Here is a 16,595-nt window from a genome sequence, read left to right on the forward strand (position 1 = left end):
AAAGAGTACAATGATGGTGCCAACAACAAGGCTCGGGCTATAGCTCAAAACATAATACACACGGAACAAAAGATGCACAACCCCGGAATGAAGTGGGGCTCACCAAGTCAGCTTGGAAAAAGTGTACCGCTATCACTGGTCAATGTCTTCCGATGTGGAACCACTTGTATCCATTAAAGATGCAGTGCCCCCGGCAAAATGGACGTTAGTACATATCGAATAGTACTAGTATGAAAACTAAAACACCTACTCAAGGACTTGGAAATACAACATGAATATGATGAATCAAGGTAACAATCATAGGGCTTATGTAGCCATAAAAGTCAAAGCAAATTTATTAAGAACTTCCAATAATGCTTATAAATTTCAAGTCGGGAATCCTCTACAACTACCTTTACACAGAGCGGCCTTGCCGCCTCACCCCAATGTATGCGGGTGGAGGTGCAATCACAATACCATAACTATACACAAAGCGGATCCGCCGCCTCACCCCAATATATGCGGGTGGAGGTGTATTCATAATACCACAACTATACATAAAGCGGCCCCGCCGCCTCACCCCAACATATGTGGATGGAGGTTTAATCACAATACCACAGCTCTACACAAAGCGGCCCCGCCGCCTCACCCCAACGTATGCGGGTGGAGGTGTAATCACAATACTACAACTCTACACAAAGCGACCCCGCCGCCTTACCCCAACGTATGAGGGTGGAGGTGTAACCACGATGCCACAGCTCGAGTTCCCAAAATGATAATAATATGTACAAAAGAGTTCCCCTTTTAATCAACTGTTTGGCACCTTTGGCCTTAGCAAGTGTAAATTCATAAAGTTTCATCATATGAGAAATAAGTGTTTAATCCCATTGATTTCATACAAGATCTTCTTCCCGAAGGGATATAACATGATTAAGTCAAAAATAGAGAATCATTAACACACGAGGGTTCTAACACGTTATGCCAATCGGGCATCAATTCTAATAGTTTGAATACTCCACATCAATAGCATTCCATGTCCGAACTTTACACGATGGAGTTTTGTAATAACAGGGGAGTTCCTATACCAAAACAAAAGAGTTTAGCCTTCATACCTCGCTTTGAGCTTCCCTTAATTGACTACACAGTTCCGAAAATCCTAGAAACTTCGATCTATTTAGAGACATAGCAAAATTGAACACAAATTAGGAAGATATTCATGGTATCAGCTCATTGGAGCATTTTGTCAAACACTAGGTGTGTGAATTTGATTACAAAGTTCTTCCACAAGATTTCCTTCACTCCACAACTAATTCAACACCAAGAGTTTACTCATACTAGTTAAATTTCCTCCCCACCATCCTCAAAGCTACATGCATGCATAAATTACAACTCCCATACCTATAAATCATACTCCCAAATTACCCATCTTATAACCATACTCGAAATTGAAGACTAGGGTTTGAACCTTACCTCTTGGATGAAGACCTTGTGAGTTTTCCTTGTGAATTCTCCAAGCCGTGAGCAAGGATTGATGAACAATTAGCCTAGGGTTCCCCCTCTCTCTAGAACACTCTCACTTCTCTCTAAAATATCAGATTTTTGCTTCAAAAGAGTCCCTCTACTTCAATATATCGAAATAGCGTCGGGTTAAAAATTAGAAAAATTGAAGCCCTGACGCAGATCTGTGGTCGCATATGCGACCGCATAATTCTTCTGCGGTTCACAAAATGGACCGCATAATTCTTCTGCGGTCGCATATGCGATTCTGCCTCATTCTGCGACTGGTCTACGGTTCACAGACCAATTCTGCGATCGTGACCAGTCAGGCTCAGAGTGCGGACCGCACACAGAATTGTGTGGCCGCACAACCTCCGCAGCGGCATTTTTGTCAAATATTTTCAGCTTAGTATAAATAGAACATTTTTGTCATTTTTATGGTAAGTTTTGTTTTGGGAGAGCACTTGAGCCGTTTTTCTTTACTGTTTTGAGTAATATTGTACTAGATTAGCTTCTAAACATTAGATTTTCTTTCCCTAATCAATTATTATGCATTCTATATTAATTTCTTCTTGTATTTCTTCATTTTTCATGAGTAGCTAAATTTCTAGCTAGGGTTGTGGCCCAACCCTAGTGTGGTTACTTAATGGGTGTTTGATTTAGGACTTGTTTGTGATTGGGTTAGTGATATTTAGCCTAGTTCTTGCTTGAATTCAAGAATTAATGGTTGCAAACATTGATTCATGCCTAATTACTTAGTCTCTACTTGAGAAAGAGAGACTAAGTCTAGAAAAACTTGGCTAACAAGAAATTGGGGTGAACTCAAGAAATTGATAGCCCCAATTTAAAGGGTTGAATCTAGAGATAGTAAGACCCGACTTGATCATTTATCACTTGTTTTGTGCAATACCCATTTGGACTTGAGAAAGCCAAATTGGGCAAAATCACTCAAACTACCGAGAGGTATAGTGTGGGTAATTGCGTGTGATTGCTATATTACAGCCCCGACCAATGAAACTTGCGCTAGAGTTTACAACCCATTAGGTAACCACCTAGGTGTAAGTCACGACCCTAGATATTTTATAATTTGGAAAACAATCAAAATCAAAAATATTATCTTCTAGTTTTATAATTGCAATCAATAGTTTAAAGTAGAAGTAGAAACAACAAACGAGAATGTGAAAGTGTAATCTAAGGTATATCGTACAATTACACTAAATATATATCTAATCCCAATTCTAACTCCCTGAGGATTTGACCCCGACTTGCGTTGGGGTTTATTATTGCTTCGATCGCCTCACTACATATATTTGTTGTGTGAGTTTAGGCGACATCAATGTTTTTGGCGCCGTTGTCGGGGAGTTAAACAAATTTAGCTATATATCTAGGTTTTTGTGTGATTTGTCTTCTTTTCCTTCCGAGTCACTAATTTTGTTTTTGAATTGCTTATAGGTACGAGAATGGCTCTCAACAATGAGCCCATTGGTAATTTGCCATTGGGGAGGAAGTGGACTATGATCAAGGAGATGAGGTTCTTCCCGAAGCAAATAGGCGAGGCTGACCGCCTCATGATAATGTTCTGGTCCCTCCCCCACATCCACCAAGAGCGGCAACGCACCGGGTGTTTCCGAATGAGGGTTATGCAAGTGCTATAGTCCCTCCCCGTATTAGGGCGGGCAACTTCAAAATCACCAACGTGATGCTTACACTACTTGAGCAACGGGGATTCTTCATCGGGGCTCCAAATCAAAATGCTTACAAGCATCTCAAGGGGTTCGTCGATACTTGTTGGGGGAGCAAGCAAACCAATGTTTTTGAGGACGCGCTGAGGTTGAGGCTATTTCCCTTTTCTTTACGGGGAAAAGCATTGGACTGGCTAGAGAGATTGCCCAATCATTCCATCCATATATGGGATGAATTGGCCGAAAATTCATTACCAAATTCTTCTCTCTTGGGAACATGGCTACACTACGGGATGAAATTCTAGCGTTCAAGCAAGAGCCCAATGAGCCATTGCACGAGATTTAGGAAAGATATCGTACTATAGTTAAAGAGTGCCCGAATAATGATATGACAGAGGCCATGATCCAACAAACCTTCTACAGGGGGATCAATACAACAAATCAATGTGTGGTAAATCAGCACGCCGGCGAGAACTTCATGAACACACCTTATGCCGAAGCTTGTGAAATTTTGGATGAGATGGCGGATACCTCATCGGCATGGCAAAGTAGGGACAATGTTCAGCAAGGTGACCCCAATGTCATTCACCTACACAAGGAACTACATGATCATGGGCAAGATATCGCAGAATTAACAACCACAATGAACCAGTTTGCCAAAGCTCAACTGCAACAAGTTCAAGGGCCAAAACAAGTGAATGCGATGAAAGGTGTAAATATGATGATGAACAAGAGACGACAAAAAGGTCAACAAGGGCAAAGCCGTCAGGAATAATTCATGCAAGATGATAGTGGGTATGACCAAGGTGATTTGTATCATGAGCAAGAAGAAGAAGTGCAATAAGTCAACAATTACCAAGGGCAAAGGTACAACTCTCAAGGCCCGAATCAATAATGGTGATCTCAAGGAAATCAAGGAAATTGGAACAATCAAATCCACCAAGGCAGTTGAAGTGGTGGTACCAATAATCAAGGTAATTGGAACAATAACAACAATCAAGGCAATTGGAACAATCAAGGCAACCAAGGCAATTGGGGTGGCAACAATCAAGAATATTGGGGAGGCAACAACCAAGGAGGTTGGAATGGTAACCAAGGGAATTGGTGGCCGGGCTCTCAAAGGCCCCAGATGTATCAACAACCAAACAACCCGCCTCCTTATCCATCTCAAGGTTCTAGTTCTTCCAATAATGATATGGGACGGATTGCAAATATGTTCAAACAAATTATGGAGAAATGCCGACTCCGATGCTCAATTAGCATCTCACAACACTTCAATCAGCAATTTGGAACTTCAATTGGGGAAAATCTCGCAAGCTTTAAACATTCGTCCTAAGGGGGCACTACCTAGTGATACAGTGGTAAATCCGAAGGGTGGGAACAACACGGGACATACCATGGCCATAACAACAAGGAGTGGAAGAGGTGGAGATGCAACCACCTCAAATCAAAGAAGAATTATGAATTATGATGTAGTGGTTCAAGAAGATGAGGTTCCAAGCAATGTGGTTCAAGCTAATGAATAAGTGAAAATTGACATTGATGAGAGTGCGGAGGAGACCCAAGAAGAAGTGAACCCGTCTAGGGAACACGTGATTGACATACCGGAACCGGTAGTGCCAAAGGCCAAGGCACCAATCCCAAGGCCTCCTCCTCTATACCCTCAAAGGCTCGCCAAGAAAAATAGTGAGAACCAATTCAAGAAGTTTATTGACATGATGAAGAGCGTATCCATTAATGTGCCATTGGTTGAGGCGTTGGAACAAATACCCGATTATGCAAAGTTCATGAAAGATTTGGTGACAAAGATCCCGGTGCTTTCACAATCCCTTGCACTATTGGAAGCGCCTACTTTGCCAAAGCTCTATGTGATCTAGGGGCGAGTATCAACTTGATGCCCTACTCGGTGTTTAAAACTTTGGGAATTGAGCAACCAAGACCCACATCTATGAGGTTATAAATGGCAGATAGTACTATGAAGAGACCATTGGGTATTATTGATGATGTGTTGGTTCGTGTTGATAAGTTCATCCTCCCGGCGGACTTTGTGATTCTTGACTGCGAAGTGGACTATGAGGTGCCTATTATCTTGGGTAGACCTTTTCTTGCTACGGGGAAGGATCTTGTTGACGTGGAAGCCGGTGAGCTCACCTTTCGGGTGGGCGATGAAAATGTGGTTTTCCATGTGTGCAAATCTATGAGGCAACCGAATAGCAACGAAGTTTGTTCATTTGTGGACTTAGTCACCGAGGTGATTGTTGATGATGCTAGTGCCATGATGAATGTTGATGATACTTTGGAGGCCGTATTGCTTAATCATGATAATGATGAGAAGGATGACTATGTGGAATGTGTAAATGCATTACAAGGAATGAGGTCGTATATTTATGAACCCCGAAAATTATCTTTAGATCTTGAGAACCAGAAGACTCCTCCAACAAAGCCCTCGATCGAGGAGCCTCCCACTTTGGAGTTAAAGCCATTGCCTTCACATCTCAGGTATGAATTTCTTGTCCAATGTTGTACTTTACCTGTTATTCTTTCCTCTTGCTTGACTAACATGCAGGTAGATTCTACTTTGGCGGTGCTTCAAAAGAGGAAGAAAGCTATAGGATGGACATTGGCAGATATTCGGGGTATAAACCCCGCCTTTTGCATGCATAAGATTATTTTTGAGGAGGATGCCAAACCTTCCATTGAACATCAAAGAAGGTCAAATGAAGCAATGCAAGAGGTGGTAAAGAAGGAGATCATAAAGTGGCTATATGCCGGGGTAGTTTACCCTATTTTCGACAGCTCGTGGACCTCTCCGGTGCAATGTGTCCCAAAGAAAGAAGGCATGACTGTGGTCACCAATGACAAGAACGAATCGATTCCTACAAGAATGGTGACCGGGTGGAGAGTGTGCATGGACTATCGGAAGCTCAACAAAGTCACTCGGAAAGATCATTTTTCGCTTCCATTTCTTGATCAAATGCTTGACAGGTTAGTCGGACGAGCTTTTTATTGTTTCCTTGATGGATATTCCGGCTACAATCAAATTCTCATTGCTCCCGAGGACCAATAAAAGACAACTTTCACTTGTCCCTGTGGTACTTTCATATTTTTGCGGATGGCATTTGGGTTATGCAATGCGCCAGCGACTTTTCAACGGTGTATGATAGCCATCTTCACCGATATGGTGGAGGATATTCTTGAGGTCTTTATGGATGATTTCTTTATGGTGGGGAATTCATTCAATGATTGCTTGAACAACTTGGATAAGGTCTTGGCAAGATGTGAGGAGACAAACTTAGTTTTGAATTGGGAGAAATATCACTTCATGGTCGAAGAAGGCATAGTCCTCGGCCACAAAATTTCAAAGCATGGTATTGAGGTCGACAAGGCCAAAATTAAGGTGATCTACCAACTCCCCTACATCTGTGAAGGGTGTAAGGATCTTCTTGGGTCATGCAGGGTTATATCGCCGATTCATCAAGTGCCAAGTTCCATTTCAACGAGGATTGTATGAAGTCATTCGAATTGCTCAAGTTCAAGTTGACTACTACTCCTATTATCACTACACCGGATTGGAGCTTGCCTTTTGAGCTCATGTGTGACGTTAGTGATGTGGCGGTCGGAGCTGTTTTAGGGCAGCGTATCAACAAAATCTTCCATCTGGTCTATTATGCTAGTAAGACTATGAATGATGCCCAAGTCAACTACACAATGACCGAAAAAGAGCTCCTTGCTATCGTTTTTGCTATGGAAAAGTTCCGCCCGTACTTGATGTGTACAAAGGTGATTTTTCACACCGACCATGCGGCGCTCCGATATTTGATGAGCAAGAAAAATTCTAAAGTAAGACTAATGCGGTGGGTGCTTCTATTGCAAGAGTTTGATCTAGGGATTAGAGACGGCAAGGGTAGCGAGAATCAAGTGGCGGACCACTTGTCCTGATTAGAGAAGGAGGGGAGGCCACATGACGGCCTTGAGATCAATGATTCATTTCCCGACGAGAAACTCCTAGCCGTTTCAATGACCGGGATACCATGGTTCGCCGACTTAGCAAACTATCTTGTGAGTGGCATTGTACCGAATGAGTTCTCTTCAAACCGAAGGAAGAAGCTTAAACGGGATTGCCTTGACTATTATTGGGATGAGCCGTATCTTTTCCGAATATGTACCGATGGTGTGATCCGACGATGTGTGCCAGAGGAAGAACAAATGGGTATTATTGAGGCTTGCCACTCTTTACTGTATGGTGATCACCATGGTGGAGCAAGAATGGCGACAAAAGTTTTGAGTTGTGGATTCTATTGGCCTACTCTCTACAAGGATGCTAGTGAGCTTGTCAAGCGGTGTGATGAATGCCAAAGGGCCGGTGGGATCTCAAAGAAGAACTAAATGCCCTTCACCACTATTTTGGAGATAGATATCTTCGATGTGTGGGGTATTGATTTTATGGGTCCGTTTGTTAGCTCTTGTGGGAACACCTACATTCTAGTTGCGGTGGATTATGTATCTAAATGGGTTGAGGCCATTGCTTTGCCCAACAATGAAGCAAGGAGTGTGGTGGCATTCTTGAAAAAGAACATCTTCACGAGGTTTGGTACCCCAAGAGCCATTATTAGTGATGGGGGTTCGCATTTTTGCAACAAGGCTTTTGATACCTTACTCACAAAGTATGGTGTCACTCAAAAAGTATCAACCCCCTACCATCCTCAAGCAAGCGGACAAGTTAAAGTCTCCAACCGGGAGATAAATAGTATTTTGTCGAAGACAGTCAATGCCAACCGGACGGATTGGTCAAGAAACTTGATGATGCTCTTTGGGCTTATAGAACGACCTACAAAATACCGATCGGGATATCTCCATACCAGTTAGTATTCGGGAAGGCATGCCATCTTCCGGTAGAACTTGAGCATAAGGACATGTGGGCTTTGAAGAAGTTGAACCTTGAATGAGATGTCGCGACAAATCTAAGGATGTCACAATCGAATGAGCTTGATGAATTATGGTATCATTCCTACACAAGCTCGTCTCTTTACAAGGAGAAGATGAAGTACCTCCATGACAAGTACATCCACAACAAGGAATTTAAAGAGGGTGATCTTGTGCTATTGTTCAATTCCCGGTTACGGATGTTTCCGGGCAAGTTGAAGTCAAAATGGAGTGGCCCCTTTGAAGTGGTGAATGTAACCCCCTTTGGTGCTCTAGAGTTGGAAAATAATAATGATGAGGTGTTTAGAGTCAATGGGCACCGGGTTAAACATTATCTTGGCAAGGTTGATGATGGTCATATTGTGACGGTTCTTCATTTCAAATGATTGGTAATCTGCGTCATGCCGCGACATTAAATCAGGCGCTTCATGGGAGGCAACCCATGTACCTTTTTCTTTTTCTTTTTCTTGTTTTTCTTCTTTGTTAGATAGCTTTGTTTTGTGCTAACTAGTTTTGAAGTGTATGCAGGAATAGGTGTGCATTGCAGGGATTTTGCAAGAAAAAATGGCTAAGTGTCACAAAAGTGCAGACCGCACCAAAATTATGCGGACTGCACAATCACTCTGCAGTCACACAGTTCTGTGTGCGGTCGCACAACTAGAAGATAAAAAATAATGCATGGTCTCTAAAGTTTGGCCTGTCAAATTTCCTTAACAATTTGCGGCCGCACACAAAATTGTGCGGTCCGAATAAATTTTGCGGCCGCACTCACTCTTGTGCGGACCGCAGAAATTCTTCCAAGGTACAGGTAAGGAGTGCGGACCGCACTCAAAATTGTGCGGCCGCACTCAGGTAAGTTCTGGGCCCGACGGGTCAATCTATAAATAGGGCTTTTCATAACTTTTCACACTATACACTCTCTGATATCTCAAGCCCTAAGCAAGCACAGTGCATACCCCATTAGCTCTAAAGCTTCTCTCATTTTATCAAGTTAGATTCTTACTGGTATGTTCAATCCATGTTAGATTTTTGTTCTTTCTTCTTAATTTATGTTCTTGTTTTATTTGATTAGTTTAGTTATTTTTAGGCCTATAAATGTCAAATGTGCTTAATATGTGCTTCAAAATCATGTGGGTAGCCTCGGATGTGTTAATTAGGGACTGGGTAGACCACTAAGCTTGTCAATTCGTGCAAACCATGTCTAAATTGTAAAAAATTATATGAACCCTAGTTTACTGCTCGTGAAATTCAAATTGTGCGGCCTCACACATTTTTGTGCGATCCGCAGTCCTTTACTTAGGGCTTCTGTGTGCTTGAATTGTGTGGACCTCACTCAAAAATATGCGGTCCGCAGTGAAATTGTGCGGTCCGCACTGATGAATGATCAGAGAACCCAGTATTTTGAACCTGGGGTTGTGCGGCCGCACTTAAAATTGTGCGGTCTGCACTTTTGGTTGTGCGGCCACACTCACTTTTGTGTGGTCCGCACTGCCTTTTCTATTTTTCCACAACTAGCCTGCAACTATCATGCATATATCTGTGTCCTATGAACCTGAACTCTAACTAATTCTTATTGTTATGAATTGTAGATGATGGTTAGATCACGTGGTAGAGGAGATATATCAAAAGGGAGGGCAGAACCCTCCCAAGGCCGAGGCAAGAGTAACCTACCACTTGCCATTCAGAGGACCATAGGCAAGAAACCAACCGCCAACAGAGTTCCTGAACCCTCCGAGACCGGTGAGTATCTCCCATATGTGGAAGCTTCTGAGGGTAACTCCGTGCAAGCACAACCAGAAGCCCAATCACAACAAGTCCCGAGTAGATTCCACTTGGTAGATGAGTCATTTTCCGCTGCTAGTTCTTCTGAAGGTTCGGAAGAGGGTAGCCCAGATTCTGAGCCCTCTTCCTCACATGCTCGATTGCACCAATCAATGTTGATGATGATGACGATGTCCCGGACGATGGTAGATGGGGTGATGCTACAGTGGGGGGGTTTAGAGAGGTCGAGGAGAATGGCGATGTGGGAAGACAAATTTGTCAACTTGACTGCCTTCAACAGATTTAGAGAGTGGTGACCCCAGCGATCGCTCACTCTTGAGTGACAATTCTTGATAAAAGATTTGGAAAAGCACAACCCAAGTGACCTCAGATAGTTCCAGGAGAGAAAAGGATGGAAATCGTTCATCCAAAGCGTCCTCGATGCAAATGAGCACTTGGTTAAAGAATTTTATGCTAATGTGGCTCACATTAAGAAGGGTACCAAGGTGACAAAAGTGCAAAATCTGAAAATCCAATTCGACTCCTGTGCTTTGAACTCTTATGTGGGATTTGAAGAAGTGGAGGCAGTCCAATACTTGGAAAAGATTGTTATAGGTGATGCAGCTCGCCCGTGGCTAGCTGAGATTTTGGCTATTCGAGGATCAACACCTCCGTGGCTTACATCAAGGTTTCCCATAGTTCGAGCCACCCTAAATATTGAAGCAGAAGGGTGGAAAACATTTGTGTGCAACCGCATTGATCCGTGCCTAAATGAGAACAACCTCCCACTTCCCCGTGCAGTCCCGGTGGCTTCGATTATGGCTGGGTATCCGATTAATGTTGGTGCCATGGTTAATACAGTGCTCGACAGAGTCAGTCTTCTCTTGGTGCACTTCCAGATCAGAGTTCATCTCATGCACCATCAGTTCAGGGTTCATCTGTACCAGGTTCTTCTGGTAGTTTTTCTGGTTCTCGAGGTCCGCCTCAGAACTTGCCATCATTTTTTGAGAGGGATTGCTATGAGTGTGGAGAGCTGGGTCATATGAGGAAATATTATCCCCGCTTTTCGCAAGGTCCAGTTCAGAAGAGGAGGAGGCCGATCAGGTGGAAGTCAGACCCAATTTTATGCTTTTCCTGCCAGGACAGATGATGTTGCTTCAGATGCCGTGATCACAGGTATTGTCTCAGTGTGCCACATGGAAGCTTCTATATTATTTGACCCTGGTTCTACTTATTCATATGTATCATCGTACTTTACTCATTATCTGGATTTTCCCCGTGAGTTCTTAGTTTTACCTGTTTGTGTATCTACGCCGGTGGGCGATACTATTATTGTAGACCGTATGTATCGATTGTGTATGGTAACTATTGGGGGACTAGAAACTAGAGTTGATCTCTTATTTCTTAGTATGGTTGATTTCGATGTAATCTTGGGTATGGATTGGTTATCTCCATGTCATGCTATTCTGGACTGTCACGCAAAAACAGTGACGTTGGCGATACCGAGATTGCCAAAGGTCGATTGGAGAGGTTCTCTGGATTATGTTTCCAGCAGGGTAATTTCTTACTTGAAGGCCCAACGTATGGTTGGGAAGGGGTGTTTGTCATATTTGGTATTTGTGAGAGATATTGATGCAGACACTTCTACTATTGATGTTGTACCGGTTGTGCGGGATTTTCTGGATGTATTCCCTGTAGACCTCTAGGGTATGCCACCTGACAGGGCTATTGATTTCGGTATTGACTTGGTGTCGAGCACTCAGCCCATTTTTATTCCTCCGTATCATATGGCACCACCTGAATTGAAAGAATTGAAAGAGGAACTTCAGGAACTTCTTGGTAAGGGGTTTATTAGTCCTAGTGTATCGCCTTGGGGTGCACCAGTTCTATTCATTAAAAATAAAGATGGTACTATGTGGATGTGCATCAACTACAGGCAGTTGAACAAAGTTACAATCAAGAACAAGTATCCTTTGTTGCGTATTGATGACTTATTTGACCAGCTTCAGGGAGTGAGGGTATTCTCTAAAATTGATTTGAGATCCGAGTATCACTAGTTGAAAGTTCGGGATTTAGATATTCTAAAGACGGCATTCAGGACCCGTTATGGTCACTATGAATTTCTTGTGATATCTTTTGGGCTGACCAACGCCCCAGCAGCATTTATGCACTTGATGAATTGTGTACTCCAGCCATATCTTAACTCATTTGTCGTAGTATTTATTGATGATATCCTGGTGTACTCACGTAGCCAGGAGGAGCATGCACAACACTTGAGTATTGTACAATAGAGGCTGAGAGAAGAGAAACTTTATGCTAACTTCTCTAAGTGTGAGTTCTGGCTTAGCTCGGTGGCATTCTTGGGACACATAGTGTCGGGTGAAGGATCCGAAGAAGATAGAGGCAGTTCAGAGTTGGCCCAGGCCATCTTCAGCTACTGAGATTCGAAGTTTTCTCGGCTTAGCCGGTTATTATCGTCGCTTCGTGGAGGGTTTTTCGTCTATTGCATCTCCTTTGACTAAATTGACCCAGAAAGGTGCTCCATTCAGGTGGTCGTTTGAATGTGAAGAGAGCTTCCAGAAGCTCAAGACTGCCTTGACCACGGCTCCAGTTCTAGTTTTGCCTTCAACTTCAGGCTCCTAAGTTTATTAAATTACACTTTGGACCTATTTTTAACTATAAATACTCCCATCCTTCTTCATTTTTTCTCACAAAAATTAATCATTCTCTCTCAAATCTCTTACATTCTATCTATATTATTCTCTCAATTTTCTCACAATCAACTAAGTTTCAACTATTTGGGCAAATGTTTGGAGCAACTTTCAAGCTTCAAATTAATTTGTCAAGTATTTGGAGCAATCTTTTGGGAAATTTCTTCAAGTTTCAATATTCAATCACGGTGCACTCGTTCCATCTCCTAATTTTAATATATAATTTTTGCGTATCATTTTAGTGCTTAATTTTTGTGTTTACTTTACGTGTTCTATTTTCGTATTTTATTAGTGTGTTTAATTTTTATGTTAACTTTTTAAATTTAATTTCGTATTTAAATTATGGCTCCTAAAATTATATTTGGCATATTTAAAAAAAGTAGTAAAAGTGATAGTAGTAGTAATCCTAATCCTAGTTCTAATCCTAATCCTTCTCTTAGAATTAGAAAATATATAGATGAAATGACTCATGTTGATGAAACTTCATTTTTCCAACCTCCGCATGTTACAATATTAATTTCGGAGAATAGCTATATCATAAAACTTTACAAAGACAATTTGGCAATGATATTTTTATTGAGGATGAAGAAAATGAGGAAGAAGAATTAAATGAAACACCCACTAGTCCCGCAACACAAGCTCCAACTCATAGTCAATCTCGGTCTGGAGCTTTACCCCCTGTACCTCCTGTAAGAGGTAAGCGTAAGGTTGAACGTACCAAAATATCACTTGTATGGAAATTTTTTAACATGATAAAGTCAATGAACGTGCTATATGTGAAAAATGTAAGCAAAGATTTGTATTAAATAAATTACAACTCTATTATAATTGCTAAAATATTTCATTACAAGACTTTTTTTTAATATTTTATAATTCTTTACTTAGTTTCTTTATAATTTATTAAGTTTTAAGTTTATTAAATAACTAGCTGTTGCAAACTTTAAAAACATAGTCATTGTCAAAAAATTAGATGTTGCCAAACTTATGCTTAAATAATTAAAAGCAATTAAAACAAAAAGGCTCACTTAAGGCCCGCGAACCGTCCTGTCCCGTCCCATCCCGTTTGTTAGCGGGATGGGATGGGCCTACCGTTTCATCCCGTTTAGGCCTGTCTCGCCGCCGTCCCGGCTAAATGTCGTCCCGTCCATCCCGTCCCATCTCGTCCCGTCTCGTTGGACAGCCATACGCAGGAGCACTAGAAGGGATAAACTTATCTTGACGCCCGCAAAGAGCAATTATACCGTTTGTAAAGATAATCTAAAATGATCAGCTCCTTAAGTTTCAATATTACCACTGGACTCTAACTACGTACAAATTCTAAAATAAGAAATTGACAGAAAATGATCTAATTTTGGACATTTGATTGTTACACAAATAGCCGGCTAGATTCAATATTTACTTTTTTCTAGACGGTTTACATAGATAGATAGATAGATAGTTATAGATAGATAGAGAGAGAGGGTACTGCTAACCTATTACATAGTATTGTATGCATATTTGATTTCACAAAAATGCCCTCATTATTTGAAGTTGTTTGCTGATGCGTTTTGGTGGAGCATTGGCTTTCTTTATGGTATGCATGTATATGAAGATCAATCAATTCGAGTTTTTAATTATCCAACATTCTAGTGGTAGATTTCTTTTACTGCCTTTTCCTTTTCTCTTCTGGAAAGTGTTTGTCTACAAAAACACCAGAATGTGTAGAAGCTATAAACAAATGTGTAGGGATAATTTTCTTTCTCTGCTCTTTTGCTTACTTGCAGGTTTTGACGGAGTATTCTTGTGTCTGTTACTAGTGTAGTAAGTGACAATAGCGGGAGTCGTAAAGGAGGCTATCACTATCTTGGTATGATCTAAACACCAACTTCTCTCTATCTTTTTTTCCTACTTTCTACAATTAATTGCTTTAGTGCGAGCATCAATCTTATTAAGTAAAGTAATGTAAAAATAAAAGAGCTTACAAGTAATGTAACTGAATAACTTTTCGGATAGCAGTTTACTGTATGGAATTTATAGGTTGTTTCTTCTTGATGAACATTAGGATTGTTAATTAGAAGGCCATACAATTCCTTCTTCGATCATGTGAGTATTTGAGGGAGGTGGAACAATAAATTGGTTTTATCCTATATGGGCTTCGGTCTTCGGAAATAGCAGAACCGTTGAAGCAATAACAGTTGAATACCCCTTCCTTCCAAATATTCAAATAAGATTAGCTATTGCAGGGAGCTTGAGCTGTAAGATACTGCCATCTCCAAAAACAAGAAAGAAAGTTTAGAAAATGTGACTTACAATACAAAGTAATAACAATATCAGACTGATCATGTTCCATTGAATGTCCATTTCCAAGCATATTTGGTGGTGTATATATGACATCTAGGAGAGCACTTGATCATGCCATGAGCCATCAGGCATTGAATATTGCACGTTGTTGATCTCTTGTTTTGTTATGTGCTCTCATGAACTATGTTTGACAAACTAAAGTTTTTCTTTGCAGAGATTCTCAAGTTGCAACTGTATTTTATCCATGGACTGATTGTCTCAAGTTTCACAAGCTTATGATTGTACAAAGCATGAAACTAAGAAGTTGGAGAGCGCAACTGATGAAATGTTTGTTACTGCGGAAGCTCTACAAGTTTTTCTATTCATAAAAACGAGATATGTAATTAGTGTATAAAGTATGAACATTTTCTCAAACTAAATGACATGTCTGGAATGGACAAAAAAAGGACATCAGCTTGGGATCAATAGATCGCCACAAGATACTACATAATTGAGCATCGATCTTTTCCCAAAGTGCTTTGGCCTTTTTATCTCCCTCACTAGACTTTTTGGTTAAGTTATCTTGAACACCTTAACCCTTGCACCACAATTCAACAGAGGAAGCCCAAGCTTAATAGTTTGAACTTCCCATTAATGGTTCCAAAGTAATCATGAAGTATGAATTTCGAGAACCCGAGTTTTTAGAACCAAATATATCAACTCCCAAAGACATTGTTGGACCAAACAATTAAAAGGTCACATAAACAGTTAAGAGGCAGCAAAAAAAAGATACTATATCCGCCAGAAACTGGAACCGTTGTCGGAATCAACAAATAGTTGCCGGAAAATACAAAAAGGTTTCGGAAGCGTGTCTAGTAGAGTCCTTCTTATCGGTGTGTTGTCGACCACATCTATAATTAGGAGGATACTTGGGCATTTAGTAATAATACCCTTCTTTGATGTTCTAGATCGTGCGATAAAGTTGATTGTAAGATTGTTCCTCCTTTAACTCGTGTTTTGCTCTAACTTTCAATACATGGCGCATTATGCGATCGAAGAATTGGTCTGCAGACAGCAGAATGAGGCAGAATTGCCCAGTTCCAGAGGGCCATTGTGCGGTCCATTTTGCTGACTGCAGATCTGTGTCGGGGCTTCATTTTTCTTTTTTTTTTACCTCACCCTATTTTGATTAAAAGCCCTTGGGGCTCATTTTGAGAGAGAAATCTAATATTTTAGAAAGAAGGGAGAGTGTTCTAGAGAGAGTGGAGGAGACCCTAGACTAATTGTTCATCAATTCTTGCTTAAGACTTGAAGAATTCACAAGGAAAACTCACAAGGTCTTCATCCAAGAGGTAAGGTTCTAACCCTAGTCTTCAATTTCGAGTTTAGGTAGAAGATAGGTAATTGGAATATGAATCTTGGGTATGAGAGTTGTTTATTTTACATACATGCACCATCAAGGGTAGTGGGAAGATTATTGAGCTCGTTTGAGTAAATTTTGGGTAGTGGGATGAAAGAATCAACCATAGAAGGACCTTAAAACCTTAATGCACACCTAGTGTTTGATAAAATGCTCAAGTGAGCTGGAACTATGAATTCTCTCCTAAATTTTGTTCAATTTTGCTATATTTCTAAACAGATCGACGAGGCTAAGAATTCTGAAATATTATAGTAATTTAAAAAGTATATTTCTATGTTTAAGATGTCGAATATTCCAAAGTATGATGGGACTTCGGATCCACAGGAGCACATCACGAGCTACACTATAGCAGTAAAGGGAAAC

General features: G+C 41.0%; 1 protein-coding gene across 1 annotated transcript; it reads left to right on the top strand.

Moving 5' to 3' along the window:
- The first annotated feature begins 7,175 nt into the window (after positions 1-7,175).
- On the top strand, positions 7,176-7,544 carry LOC138902436 (uncharacterized). The gene has a single exon (XM_070190304.1). It carries the CDS (start codon positions 7,176-7,178, stop codon positions 7,542-7,544), a length of 369 nt encoding a protein of 122 aa, XP_070046405.1.
- Positions 7,545-16,595: the final 9,051 nt, after the last annotated feature.

Source organism: Nicotiana tomentosiformis, chromosome 12 (genome assembly GCF_000390325.3).
Source record: "Nicotiana tomentosiformis chromosome 12, ASM39032v3, whole genome shotgun sequence".
Classification (NCBI taxonomy): Eukaryota; Viridiplantae; Streptophyta; class Magnoliopsida; order Solanales; family Solanaceae; genus Nicotiana; species Nicotiana tomentosiformis.

What these genes read in the sequence shown, in the direction of transcription:
- LOC138902436 (XM_070190304.1), top strand. Translation starts at nt 7,176, where the DNA reads ATGACCGGGATACCATGGTTCGCCGACTTAGCAAACTATCTTGTGAGT.